Source organism: Engystomops pustulosus, chromosome 2 (assembly GCF_040894005.1).
Source record: "Engystomops pustulosus chromosome 2, aEngPut4.maternal, whole genome shotgun sequence".
NCBI classification, from domain to species: Eukaryota; Metazoa; Chordata; class Amphibia; order Anura; family Leptodactylidae; genus Engystomops; species Engystomops pustulosus.
The window spans coordinates 235,757,282-235,772,960 of NC_092412.1; the positions used below are offsets into that span (position 1 = coordinate 235,757,282).

At 39.8% G+C, this 15,679-nt stretch overlaps 1 protein-coding gene across 2 annotated transcripts in view; it reads left to right on the forward strand.

Moving 5' to 3' along the window:
* Positions 1–15,679, forward strand: part of GBE1 (1,4-alpha-glucan branching enzyme 1) — a 108,144-nt gene that overhangs the window by 50,465 nt on the left and 42,000 nt on the right. For both annotated transcript variants that reach the window (XM_072138538.1, XM_072138537.1), the window contains exons 5-8: positions 1,732–1,857; positions 3,449–3,584; positions 8,515–8,605; positions 9,241–9,450. In XM_072138538.1, the coding sequence (XP_071994639.1) occupies positions 1,732–1,857; positions 3,449–3,584; positions 8,515–8,605; positions 9,241–9,450 (563 nt within the window). The remainder of the gene's footprint in view (positions 1–1,731; positions 1,858–3,448; positions 3,585–8,514; positions 8,606–9,240; positions 9,451–15,679) is intronic.

Below are 15,679 nucleotides of genomic sequence, written 5' to 3' on the forward strand. Positions count from 1 at the left end.
CTAGAACTGATATAAATATAAATAAATAGTAAAAATCATAAACACATTAGATATCGCCGCATCCGAAAATGCCCAATCTATCAAAATATGATAACGGTTTTTCACTGCGTTTATCCCCTTAATGGAAAGTCGCGCCCAAAGTCGAAAATGGCACTTTTTTGCCATTAAATTTTTTTTTTAAATTCTATAAAAAGTGATCAAAAGGTCGTACAGTCCTAAAAATGATAACATTGTAAATGTCATGAAAATTCACAAAAAAACTACACCACCTACAGCTCCATACACCAAACATTATAAAACCTATATAAATTTGTTATCCCCGTAATCGTACCGACCCAAAGAACGAAGTAGACATGCCATTTGGGGTGCACAGTGAAAGCCGTAAGATCCAAGCCCACAAGAAAACTGCACAAATGCGTTCCTGCTTCCTGCTTCCCAGTACACGGCATGGAATAATAAATACCATCACTATGAAGTGTAATTTGTTACGCAGAAAACAAGCCCTCACACAGCTCTGTACATGTAAAAATAAAAAAATTATAGATTTTTGATCATGCGGAGTGAAAAATGAAAATGAAAAAACAAAAAAGGGCGAGGTCCTGAATGGGTTAAGCTGATCACTCTTTATAACATTATGGAGTATATGAAAATTGCCATTATAAAACCTGATGCAGTAGACTTTGTAAAAATTAACATTTGTATCATTCTCAAAACTTATGGCCATGACTGTACACACACATATACAAACACACATACACACACAAATCCGGCTTTATATATAAGCTAAACAATCTGCCTAATGAAGTGCCATAAGCTACAAGTCTTTAGTTTTTATTTGTCGGTTGGCGTGCATGTCTATCTATCTTAAACTGTGTAGCCCGTTATGGCTACCCTCTTTATTTCCCTAGAATCTGGGTGTCCTTGTTGAATGGACCAAGGAAAGGTGGCAGCAGGAATCCCTGATATTATTTTATTTTTTTTTCCTAATAGAAAAGGAAGCCAGAAGTTCAGTCCATTTTGTTTAATACCAATGCAGTTGGTCAGATTTAGAGTGGTTGGCAAGCATCACAAAACTTTGCCAGGGTAGATGACTCTAATATGGTCACCAATTTCATACTTAGCCTCATAAAGTATCTGTAAATTGGTCAGGACCGTCGGATCAGCAGGAATCAGGACTTCCTGTGATGTCCCGTGTCCTGCTGCTTTCCAGTGCATGCAGGGGGCTGTGCAGTCATTATTGTTTGCATGCCCATGACTTCCTTGCCTTTCCAACAAATGCTATAGGAGTGGTTTTAACTGGCGGGGCATGCACACAGTGATGTACGCACAACCCCTTCCATCTGCTTGAAGCTAGCAAGACACGGAAAGAGTCCTGCTGTTAGCAGATCATGTGACTTGCTGGTCCTGACAGCTTTACAGAAACTTTACTGAAATGCTATATGGGTGACCCTACTAGGGTCTTCTACTTCACCTGGTAAGGTTGTGTGGTAGTGGCCAACCCTTTTAACTATTTGAAGTTGTGAACTCTTAACTCAAAGCGACTCATAATTTGCTTTACACTTCACTCACTCACCTTCTAGATGTGTACCACGATATCACCATTATATGTAGCTTTGCATTCTGGAGTGAAAAAATGCCATAATGTTCTGAAAGCGAAAACGCAATGTGAACAGAGTTTTATAATTATGATTAATGATCTTTCTAATTCCCTTTTTTCAAAATATTTTTTAGGTAGTCATCAAAACCAAGTCCGGAGAAGTCATCTACCGTATTTCACCGTGGGCAAAGTATGTTTTTCAAGAAGAGAAAAGTGTGGTCTATGATTGGGTTCACTGGCATCCAGCTGAGGCTTATAAGGTAAGGGTTTTTTTTTGGGGGGGGGGGGGGTTTATGTTGAACCTATAAATGCTACTCATGTGTTGCCAGTATGTGTTATGGTTGGTTATGCAGTCTCTTATGTGTGTCGTACGATAAAGCTTATCATGTTGAGGAATAATGCATAATGATTTGAAGACCTTGCGTTTTACTGGACCGCCACGTTTCTCTGTGTTTAGGATAGAACAGTCGATGATTGCAGGGACACAGTTGCCTAGCTTCAACGGTCAGATATTGATGCTCAATCCTAAAGTTAAACCATTGATGAAAAGTTGTGGACACTACCTCCTAAAATAAAATTTAGAAAGTTTGACTAAAAGACGGCCATAAAATCTTCATTAGGGCTCTTTGTAATTCACTAGAGGACCTCTGTTCAAAGGAGTCATAGCATAGCCTATCAACATTGTAAGCATGGATTTTCACACTTCCACAGGAGATGGCTTGGGTCTCATGGTGGACAAAAGGAGAAAAGGCTTTTTAGTTTAGTAACCCCGATTTTAGGTGTACCCCTCTTCATGCCTGGTATGGGGTGATAGAGTACGGGCTACCCAGTGATTGAGGCAGTTGTATCATTGTAACAATTTTAAGGTTTAATAACAAGCCAGTTACACAATGTACCTCAACGAGGGGGTGGGACAGGCCACATAAGCATGTGAACATCCTCCTCTTGGTGAACTCACAAGGCAGAAGAAAAATTAACTGAGAATTATCGGGCTATGCAAATGCTCACATTCGATCATTAGGGATCCATTCAGATTTTCTGTGCAGAATTTCTTTCTTGTGAACCCCACTGCCGGATAATTTTTCTACAGACAGTCCCCGGGTTACATACAGGATAGGGTCTGTAGGTTTGTTCTTAAGTTGAATTTGTATGTAAGTCAGAACTGTATATTTTGTCATTGTAATCCCAGCCAGAACTTTTTTGGTCTCTGTGACAATTGGATTTTAAAAATGTTGGATTGTCATAAGAATCAGGATTAACACTAAAGCTTCATTACAGACACCTGTGATAACTGTTATAGCTGATTATTGTAGCCTAGGACTAAAATACAATAAATTACCAACATCCAGAGGTCCGTTTGTAACTAGGGGTCGTATGTAAGTCGAGTGTTCTTAAGTAGGGGACCGCGTGTATATTAGTAGTAATGCTTATTTGTTTTTATCCCTTTTTATTTTATAACTGTTTGCCTTTTTACTGTATGTATGTATGTCTACTTGTAGCCTTGGAGAACGTACGTTCCAGAAGGGGTCACGCTACTAATATTATTATCTATTTTGGGTTTCTAAATTGTTGAGGCATCTTCTTAGAAAGGTGTCTATTTACCTTCTTATAGGTTGATAATTAAAATAATTGTGGTGTCAGTGAAGGTTTGAGCGGGTGTAGAGTGTAGAATTCAGAGTAAAGACGCCATCTTGGATATATTTAAAGAGTTTTGTGTACTAAATTGTGAGGCTTTTTATATTAAGTGCACCTCGTAACATGACCTGGAGAGTGGGGGTTCTTCACAAATGTAGTAGCATATATTTTATGTGATTTTTGTGTTTTCACACATTATGTACCATTTTCTTTAAGCCTAAATATGAGCGCCCAAGGAAGTCAAAGAGCATCCGCATTTATGAATCTCATGTCGGAATTGCATCACCTGAAGGAAAAATTGCATCCTATAAAAATTTCACCTACAATGTGCTTCCAAAGATAAAGGATCTTGGTAAGTTGAGGGACGGATGGTTTGTGTCTGCTTCTTCCTCACAGCCTTGTGATCGATATATGTTCCATTTTCAAAGCCGTAAATGTTCACCTTGTGTCATTTCCTCCAGAAAGACGCTTTATGGACTGTAATACTCCTTATAGGCTCGCATGGAGGGATGCATTCAGTCTTCAGATACTTTCTTTTTTCAAGGTTCTTTTATCCCTCGGGTATTTATATTTTTCAGAGGGGAAGTAGCATTTATTTTTGTTTGGCTGAAAAATGATTTCATATTTTGTTATTATTTTAAAAGGGGTTTTCCCACAAAACAAGTTAGGACATAGGACCTCTGTCTCCGTGATTTATGGGGTCCCATCACTGAGACCCCCACCGATCAGCAAGTTGAGCCCTATCCTGTGGATAGGGCTTAACTTGTTTTGTGAGAAAACCCCTTTAATCCTACAAATAGGCCATGTATACTTCATTACATTGAGTTGGAACATTCAAACAATCTATGAATAGTTTTTTAAAGTATACTGGGCACATATGTGCTCTTGTGGCATACAACTGGCCATGCATGGACTGGCCCAACAGTGGCCCTGACACTTGCGGACTTCACCCCCACTCAACTCTTTATTCGAGTTGAATAAAATTATGATCATCGGAGGCAGGGATCTGTCAATATAACAGCCTATAACAGTTTGACCTGAGTTATATGCAGCATATTCACTATATATATGTATATTATTGCTTTTTATTATATTACCGATCAGACTCAAAGGGTTCACGTACTCTGGGGGTCCTAAAGGCCTCAGTTCCCTTATCTTAGGTAACAACCAGGAGAATATGAGAGGATTTTACCAATACGGCTGATTGATACATCAGACTGGATCTCAGGATAAGAAGAAGACGGCAGCATGATGCATGTGTTATTGAAATTATCATGAAAGGTTCTCTCTAGCTGTGCTAAAACTATTTTAGCCAGGTAACTCCGGAGTTGCTTACATTTTATATAAGTATAAATTTAAGTTATACTGACCCTACAAACAAAGTGGTGGTGTCATTTGCTATGTTTAATGAAAACTGTAAAACAGCCCACAAGTAAATGGCTGCTTCCCAGTACATTGCATGAAATAGTAAATACTGACTTTAGGGAGTACACATAGATACATAGAAAACAAGCCTGCATATATCTCTGTAAACTTTAAAATAAAAAGTTATGGAATTTTAAAAAGGTAAAATAGAATGGAAAAGGAAAAGGGACTGAGAGTGGGTTAGTGATGAGATTTGCTAATTGATCTAATTGGACAAACTGCATAAATTGATGCCTTGAAATTGACCACTGCATTTGTCATTTTATAAAAATTTAGTAACTATATATGAGCAAATAGTGATTTCTGCCCTGGACCACCCTAACAATATAACATAATTTTTAGTATGGTGGGTGGGGGGATGTCGTGAACATTTTTCTAATATACTTCAAATCAGGATGCTTCCTTCCATAGGGATGTATATTCCAGTCTGTGCTGAACTTTCTATGGAGGCTGTATGAGCTCACATCTAATCTTGCTATGCTTGGTTAAACAGCTCTGTGATGGGAGGATTAACCCCTTTACTTTTAGCTTGATCTTCGAACATAATTCTCTTAGAGAGCAGGAAGGGTTAACGCTCATAGCTGTTTAACAGGAGAGAAGAGCGAGATACCTGTTTTCAATCTTGTAGACATATTTGCCCTAGCAACGGAGAAGTAACCATCCTGTAGACAGATTTGCCCTAGCAACGGAGAATTAACCATCCTGTACACAGATTTGCCCTAGCAACGGAGAAGTAACCATCCTGTACACAGATTTTCCCTAGCTACGGAGAAGTAACCATCCTGTAGACAGATTTGCCCTAGCAACGGAGAAGTAACATTGTAACTAAGGGACACTTTGCAGCCTGTTTTTCTTACAAACTGAACAGAATTTCTTTATGAAGTATATTAGAATAATGTTCACAGCATGTCCCTCCCAGACCATATCAAAATTCATCTGAAATGACAGTTAAAATGGTTTGTAATTAAATTTATAGGACTATGAAGCGTATGAGTGCATGCTTTGTGTTGTGGCCAAGCTGCCTTATTGTTTCTGTATAGAGGTCCAAAAACTTGGTTGGTATAGAGGTCCAAACAGGCTGTTTGCTAAACGAATTACCCCTCCAATGTCCTAGACAACCACAGATTTTAACCATTTCTATAAATGATATTTAGATGCCTTGACCATTGAGATACTTGACAAATTATATATGATAAAATACAAGTTGCATATATATTCCCTACACTGTACGGTGTCCACAGAAGAATCCTCACATTTCTATATTTCAAATGAGTCGTTTTAATTAAAAGACACTGAAATAAACACCTTGAGAATAATTTACAATCCCTTCACACTTGAGCAGGAACATTACGACAGAGCATTGCAAATTCAGAAGCTTAAGAAATAAAAAATGAAATTTTCTTCCTTCTTTTTTTTTTTTTTTTTGCTCTTATTAACCTGAAGGTTATTCGTTTACTGATATTAATCATTTCCCGTCCGTTTGAAGGAGGATCTCTTTACTGACATAAAAGTTTTACTTAAGAAGGATTTGTTCTGACTTGTGTGGATTTATCACTTAACCGTTTTCCCTTCAGGTTTCCTTTATTTCATATCACAAGACTAGGAGTTTTACTATGTGACAAACACGGGGAAAGCAAGAAAGAAAAGGAAAAACTCTAAAAATTTAAATTTTCTTTCTGCTATTTTCATTTTGGTGTACCGTAATTTTATTTTTCTTCCCCGAGAGTAGTAGAGTGATGAAAAAAAAAAAAATAAAAAAACATAAAATCCGTCTTTTATGTCAGCTCTTTCCGAGAGCTTCCTTCAGGGAATTGAATGTGATAAGGAACGTGTAATGATTAAAGATAGAAGTGCAGTGCGTTTGAAATGTATTTACCCCCCCAAAAAAAATTTCCAGTTAAGCGTAAAAGGTATAGTACAAAACAATCAATTACTTCCGCCGCTTTTCATGATGCACCTTGTAAATATCAAAAGTGCACGTGAAGTTCAGGGCATGCAGATGGGCATAGTTAATATTCAGAAGTCAAATTGGATTCGGATTTGCATCTTCCTTTCGTTATTTTCGTCTTATTAAAACAGAAAAATGCTCCGGTTTTTGGGCTTCTCCGGACACCGCCAGGCGACCTCTTGAGTCATTTACATGAAGGTCGTTAACATTAAAATATTAAGCCGGCTTTAATTTTAGATGCAATTCTATTTACATTGTAATGAAAAATACTTCATTTTGAATTAACTTGGATGATCCGCATTATTGTTATTATTTTTTATTTTATATTTATTTTTTTTGTACATAGAATTTTCTCGCCTGTCTCTACCGTAGGGAGTTATGCCTATTGCCTCTCGTAGCTTCTGCAATACTTTTATGTTTTGCCTCATGTTCTTTTTCTTCCCTCCTTATTAATTTTATCCTTTTGCAACTTATAAATATTCATTGGTAAATCATAGTTTAAGTGAAAAGATTGCAGCATTGAATATTAAGCACGATGCTGAAGTATGTGGGCTCTGGGTTTAAAGTTTAAACTTTTTAAAAAACATTTTTTTTTTTCTTAAATGGGAAGTGCAGGCAATAAATTACAATTTTATAGTATAGTTAATATAGGTAAATAGAAGAAAATGCTTCTTTGTAATGTTTTTCCCTCCTGCACGGATCTTAGTGCCTCCTACTTACTGCATACAAGAAGCTACTATGGGCTCCTTACAGACCTTGGACATTTTTGGACTTATTTCCAAACGTAACTCAATGAAATTTAAGGGGAATCTACCATCATCACGATAAACCGGTTACACTTACTTATAGATCCAGGCACCATGACTGCGGTAATCTTATATTTGTGTAGTTATACAATAGCATTTAAACAGTTGTGGGTGCTCACCGCAAGGGATCCTACCCCGATATGAGAAATGGCAAAAAACAGACGCACTCCATTTTACAGACGATTCATGTGGAATTGTGATAGCACTTGCTGCTCTACCCTTCCAATGCCAAACCACAGCTTCTCCATCATGAGGAGTTTGGGTACAAAGCTTGAAGGGCAACCATCCAGGATGTTGGTGTACTTAATACCCCAATACGTTATCTCTGGTTTACTTAACCAGGTATTAAGGACTGGTGTACTTCATACCCCAATACGTTATCTCTGGTTTACTTAACCAGGTATTAAGGACTGGTGTACTTCATACCCCAATACGTTATCTCTGGTTTTGTTGCACACAGACACACAACTATCGTTTAGCATTTTTTTAAAAATGGCCGCATTTAGGAGAAATGCTCTGCCCCTATATAATTTATTTGTGCCCCTGGCCCTACCTGGTCCGCTTTCATAGTGTACAGAGAGCCGGTGACATCACCAGGTGCCTCTGCAAATCTTGCGCATGCACGAGAACAATATTGCCAGCAATGCGTGGTGCGTTGTGCGAGATTTGCAGAGAAAGAGCTGGTGACGTACTCTATGTTGGTGGGCCAAGTAGGGCTTGGGGCATGAATAAATGATATAGCGACGGAGGACAGCGGTGCAGAGCACGTTTTGCTCATTTGCATATTTTATCAAGTTAAATTTCTCCTGAATGTGGCCATTGAACGCTATAATAAAAGAGGATCGTTGCCCCAGGGACAGGGACGTGAGTTGTAATCATCTACCATCAGCTAATCTGATGGTAGATGTCCTTGTAAATATAATACCAGAACCATGTAGAGCATAAAATAGGGGCTCACCTCCTCCAGGCTCTCAGCCAAACTAATTTTAGGCCAAAAGTAACTCTTGTCATCTCATTTGCATGCAACTATTGAGGTGATCTTTTTATTGGCACAATGGCGTGTGATATACTGTATATATATATTTTTTTTCTCTGTAACCTAGGTTACAATTGCATTCAAATGATGGCGGTAATGGAACACGCATATTATGCAAGTTTTGGTTACCAGATCACTAGTTTCTTTGCTGCATCAAGGTAATTAGACTGTTATATTCATTTTAACAAATCGTTATAAAATGCATACATTAAATTTGTAATAGACTATGAAGTCATCTTAAAGGGTTGTCCATTTTTAACAGATAATTGTTCAGTTTTCCAATATACTTTCTGTATCAATCTCTTCCTGTCTTTTAGATCTCATTATTAGAGTATTTGAATTTACTTCTTGTGGGGAAAAAAGTGGTTCCCGATCATGTGATGTCAAACAGGTGCAAGGCTTGTTAGAATCACTGCACGGTAATCATATCTGTGGCATATAAAAAAACTGTGCACCTGGTGACATCACATGACCAGGGATATAATGAGCCATGCACCTGTGTGACATCACATGACTAGGAATATAACAAGCCATGCACCTGTGTGACATCACATGACTATGGGCATGAACAAGTGAACAATAGAAATCAGTCAGAAATATGGAAAGTGTGGGAAAAACTTTCCTTACAAAACACTATCAATTATTTGCTGAAAGTGGACCGCCCTTCAAAGGGGTTGGTCCGAATTTACCATTGATGGTTTATATACAAATATTTGAGCCAAGATTTTGTTATTGCAGTAAAATCTCTCTAGTCGTTGACTTCTGCTCCATTTTGTTTTCCCATAAATAATAGTCGCTATGGAACCCCAGAAGATCTGAAGGAACTTATTGATGTTGCCCATTCTATGGGAATCCAGGTCCTTCTTGATGTTGTACATAGTCATGCATCGAAGAACAGTGAAGATGGTCTCAACCAGTTTGATGGTACAAACGCTTGCTTCTTCCATGATGGCCCTAGAGGGAATCACGATCTTTGGGACAGCAGGCTATTTGACTACTCAAAGTAAGTTTATTTTATACTTCATTGTTATGAATCGGGGGCTGATTTCCTGCCCCCTTACAGTACGCCCTTGTGGAATCAGATTAATGTGTTTGGAACATCCAGCGGCCATTTTTAAATACAACTGGAAGAAGAAGAGAGTTGCCCAAAGCTTGTCTTCTTCTGGTTGTACCGTGATGGGATACCAAATACGCATGCACCAGGCAAGTGGCGCTCATAATCAGTCGTGCGATAGGTAACAGACCAGATGAAAATAATGTTCAGGGATTCAGAAATTCAACAACACAAAGTTTGGAAGACTCTACAGCTTCATTCCTACCTGAATAAAATGTGATGCTTTACGTAAAAAAAAAATATAAAAAAAGATTGTTGGCCTCTTTTTTTGTTATAACATTTAGTCCTCAAAGAAAAATATTGTTTTTTATTTTTTGTTCTTTTTTAAATCTATTTCTGTGCTACCATTTTGGACTGCGTATGGTTATTATGGTAAAATATTGATATTAAGTTGCCAAATTGCACAGTGTACTGCTTTGACGTCAGCAGAACTGGCGGAACCAAAGGGTCACTTATGATAGATTGCTGTTTTGCTATTTGTGGCCTGGAAAACCTATATTTTCTACATGTTTTGTTATATTTCACTGCATATATTTGTAGCATCAAACAGCATTTTGCATCGACCTTCTGTGAACCCTCAACATTATTATTCATTATTACTGTGTAGTGTTATTTCATCATTGTAATTTCTTAATTTTTAATGGGTTTTGAAATATGTTTTTTCAAAGAAAATTTACCATCAAAATCCATCATGATAAACCAGGGACACTTACTGATAGATCCAGACACCGTGGCCTCCTTCCAAAATATACTTTTAATGTTATGCAAATTATGCTCTGATGATTGATTCCAGGCCTTAAGTGCTGTAGCTTGACGGGCTGTTACAATGAACAAAGCAGGTATCGCCGACCTCTGCACTTCCTGCCACTGTTACAGGGAGGGAGAGAGCAGGGGGCTGGGTGAGACATGTTCTGCTCATTGTAACAGCCTGTGAGGGACTCTGGTAACACCCTGAAAGCCCTTGTTGATTTTAGAAGAAAGGAGGCCATGGATAACAAATATAAGAAGATTATCAGTCACGATGCCTGGATCTATGAGTGTCCCTGGTTTATCATGATGGTAGATTTCCTTTAACCTCAGCTGAACAATGATTTGGATGCTTTGTATATTAACCTTTCTGACATGACCACACAGAACATACACGGTATGGGTTGGTTGATGGTGACAATCACTGATCCATTCTCCTTATAGAGACTCTACAGGCCAACTTTTCTTTTGTAAGTTTTAAAGTGTATTACCATCTTGACTATTTTATGGGCATATCCACAGTATATGCCCATAAAAGAAAGTTATCAAATTTCAATCCCCTAGTAGTGTTTACACAATAAAGCTTAATTTGTATTGCTTTATTTTGAGTATGGGCGGGCACTGGATGCGCAGACACTTCATGATCCCTCTTTGATATGAGATGCTGTGATCCACACTGTGCTTAGATAATCCGGTTCCAGGTTTATATACCCTTTTCTTCAGCTTCTAGTATCTGACACATAGAAAAAGAGGGGAAAAAGGGGGGTGAGGGAAACCAATCAGAGTTGAGAGATTATGAGATTCATGATATGGATATAAAACACAATGACTCTCCAGCTCTTCCATCTAACACACAGTCAGCTCTGCTATGCCCCTCTCTCCCCAAGGATAAAGATCTTATCTGTCTATAACTTTTACAGCGCTTTCTCTATTTCCTTCTCATTGTTTGGGGGCCTTCTGGGTCCTGAATTGTGCACTGTACAATAATTATTTACATGCTGTTTGCCGGCTTAAAGTGCCTTTGTCAGAGCTGGTCTTGAAATGCAGGGGGGGAGGGGGTTAGAAGGCACAGAGCACTGTCGTGTGCAGAGAAGAGAAGCTATTCATGAGAAGAATCTGACTGTAGTCAGAAGATTTACAGTTGTATTCAGGGACAACCAAAATTGTATACACCAGGACTGATAGAAAATGCTGTATTTATGATAATTACAGTGAATTATAGAATGTGTTGTTTTATTATCCTCTGTATGTTTAAGAATCTTGACTTCATGGAAATACCACTTTAATAACTGGTTAAGGGGTGAATAAATTCCATGCTTGCTTTACTGGGAATTCATTTTGGGTAAGTAGTATGCAAATAGGTTATACAGGGTGTGAACGTTTAAACCTTGCCTCCAATGCTGTGTGAAATAATGCAGCTCCCTTGTGCCTTGTGACATGACATGGCATAGATGCCAACAGTAAGTTTTTACCAGGAGGAATGCATCCATTCAGTACAGTGCAGCGAACTGGAACTTGTTCCCCTTATAGTACATACCTTTTGTAAAGTTTGTGTAAAGCCACCTGTATCTGTGGGTTACGTGACCATGCAGCAGCAGGACTCAGGACTTCCTGTTACATCCTGTGTCCTGCTGTCCATTGTAGGATTGAGGGGACATGCTGTCAGCACCACGTTGTAGCGGAAGAGGCTTGCTGACAGTAAAGGTCTGCATGCCCCCCTCCATCTGCAGGAAGGCAGCAGGACACAAGATGTCACAGAAAGTGGCCCCGTTATAATTTTGTCAACATTTTCACTTTCTACTGTGTTGCTCCTTTTTCAATTAAAGGGTTTTCCCAATTTTAGTGGAAAACCCCTGGCTTGCCAAAACTGAGAAAAGTAAAAAGTTTAGCTGGACAGGAAGTGTCCGAGATCATGTAAACATTGAGACTAGTTTTACATTTTTTGGGTGCTATGCTCTAAGGTTATATCATAAGAGAAATAGTGATGACAGGTCCACGTTACACGTTATGTAAGCCACCGCAAAGTTCTCTTTTTTTTTTTTTCGAAAGTTCAAAGACCTATTTGACAACATCCCCTGAAATTGGGCACGACTGATCGCAATCTTTTAATTCCATTTTTCCATATCTGTCAGAAGTAATGAGCTCATTGTAGGATGTGACTTGTCAACAGTTTGTTTTCTTTTGTTCTACTGCACACAGTAATGTATTTTCTTAGTAATTGCATCGGAGTCCAGCAGAGCACAGGTAATGAGATTACGTGTTAAGTACGTTAAGGGTAAGGAGATCATCTCTTATGGCGCTTGGGTTCTGTCTGGAGATATTTAAAGCATCTAAATCTTTTAAAGCTTTTATTGTTAAATGACTCTGAGATGATAAATAATCCATGGATATATACATATTCTCCTGCGTTTCCCATACAACTTCCCCTCTCTAATTTGGGGGCTGGTATTAAAACGGAGCGTTTTGAGGTGAGGATTTATTTTAATGGAATCGGAAAGTGATAAATCTATTTTTCTCATTCAAAACCTGAATCAACTGAACCAGGAGTGTCAGCTGGATAAACACCCCTAAACAATGCCTGGCTCAATGTAACCATGAGAGATGTAATAGCAGGGTGAATGGAGCTTTGGAAAACTTTTTTTTTACCAAATGTAGAATGTGGTGCAGTTCTGGGCTTCAATATAATACCATTATGTATTTTAATTACCTCGCATATAAGCTGGACCTGCTTGCAATTCTCATTTTCCTCTTCACATCTTCAAGTGTACTTCTCTCTACCTGTATTACATGTACTACATGTCCCTAATGCCCCCTACCTGTACTACATGGTCTGTACTAATATCTACCTTTACTACATTTACTGTACTGCCCTCTATCTGTACTGCATGTCCTCTACTGCCCTCTACCTGTACTACATGTAGTGTACTGCCCCCTACCTGTACTAAATGTTCTGTACAGTTCTTTACCTGTACTGCATGTCCTGTACTGCTCTATACCTGTACTACATGTCCTGTACTGCCCTCTACCTGTACTACATGTAGTGTACTGCCCCCTACCTGTACTAAATGTTCTGTACAGTTCTTTACCTGTACTGCATGTCCTGTACTGCTCTCTACCTGTACTACATGTCCTGTACTGCCCCCTACCTATACTACATGTCCTGTACTGCTCTCTACCTGTGCTACATGTCCTGTACTGCTCTCTACCTGTACTACATGTACTGTACTGCCCTCTACCTGTACTACATGTACTGTACTGCCCTCTACCTGTACTACATGCACTGTACTGCCTCCTACCTGTACTGCATGTACTGTACTGCTCTCTACCTGTACTACATGTCCTGTACTGCTCTCTACCTGTGCTACATGTCCTGTATTGCTCTCTACCTGTGCTACATGTCCTGTACTGCCCTCTACCTGTACTACATGTCCTGTACTGCTCTCTACCTGTACTACATGTCCTGTACTGCTCTCTACCTGTGCTACATGTCCTGTACTCCTCTCTACCTGTGCTACATGTTCTGTACTGCCCTCTACCTGCGCTACATGTCCTGTACTGCCCTCTACCTTTACTACATGTCCTGTACTGCTCTCTACCTATGCTACATGTCCTGTACTGCTCTCTACCTATGCTACATGTCCTGTACTGCTCTCTACCTTTACTACATGTCCTGTACTGCCCCCTACCTGTACTACATGTCCTGTACTGCCCCCTACCTGTACTGCATGTCCTGTACTGCCCCCTACCTGTACTGCATGTACTGTACTGCTCCCTAACTGTGCTACATGTCCTTTACTGCTCTCTACCTGTGCTACATGTCCTGTACTGCCCTCTACCTGTACTACATGTACTGTACTGCCCCCTACCTGTACTGCATGTACTGTACTGCTCCCTAACTGTGCTACATGTCCTTTACTGCTCTCTACCTGTGCTACATGCACTGTACTGCCTCCTACCTGTACTGCATGTACTGTACTGCTCCCTAACTGTGCTACATGTCCTTTACTGCTCTCTACCTGTGCTACATGTACTGTACTGCCCTCTACCTGTACTACATGCACTGTACTGCCTCCTACCTGTACTGCATGTCCTGTACTGCTCCCTAACTGTGCTACATGTCCTTTACTGCTCTCTACCTGTGCTACATGTCCTGTACTGCCCTCTACCTGTACTACATGCACTGTACTGCCTCCTACCTGTACTGCATGTCTTTTACTGCTCTCTACCTGTGCTACATGTACTGTACTGCCCTCTACCTGTGCTACATGTACTGTACTGCCCTCTACCTGTACTACATGTCCTGTACTGCTCTCTACCCGTGCTACATGTCCTGTACTACCCTCTACCTGTACTGTACTGCACTCTACCTGTACTAAATGTCCTGTACTGCCCTCTACCTGTGCTACATGTACTGTACTGCCCTCTACCTGTACTACATGTCCTGTACTGCTCTCTACCCGTGCTACATGTCCTGTACTACCCTCTACCTGTACTACATGCACTGTACTACCCTCTACCTGTACTACATGCACTGTACTGCCCTCTACCTGTACTACATGTCCTGTACTACCCTCTACCTGTACTACATGTCCTGTACTACCCTCTACCTGTACTACATGCACTGTACTGCCCTCTACCTGTACTACATGCACTGTACTGCCCTCTACCTGTACTACATGCACTGTACTGCCCTCTACCTGGTATACATGTCCTGTACTGCCCTCTACCTGTACTACATGTCCTGTACTGCCATGCACCGTACTGCCTTCTACATGTGTATTAAGAAAAACAATCTATAACAAAGCAAGAGATTTCCAAACGGAAGAGCACTATATATATAGAATATTAATAAGTGTGGAACCAGCTGGTATGGTGGATTGTACAACAAAGAAAGCAAAAATGTTACAAACATAGCAGGAGTTGCATAAAGCAGGCCAAGGGTTGGGATAGTGTATAGGGGTCATCTCCTGTTGCTGCTACCGGTCTTTAAAGTCATCTTGTAACAGATCCATTCAGCACATGGATATTAAATCTGTCCCGCAGCCTTGTGTTATCCGGCTATGGCTCCCTGACCCTACAGTGCATTAAAAGTGCGGCATTTGGGTAGGGTTCTCTGATACTCTAATTTCCCTGCTCCTCCGAAGCTACATCAGTTGTGTATTCTTGTGTGTGGCAGCTGTATGAACCAGTTCTGACACTGGCAGGCGTGATGATGTCATCACAGCACAACAGCTCGGTCGCACATAGAAGTAAAGATGAAGACTGATGTAGCTTCCGGAGAAAGATGAGTAAATGTTTTTTTTTCTATGTTTTATCACAGGGGGTCATACATCGGTGGAGGGGCAGGGGTTGCTGGCTGCTATGGGGGTAC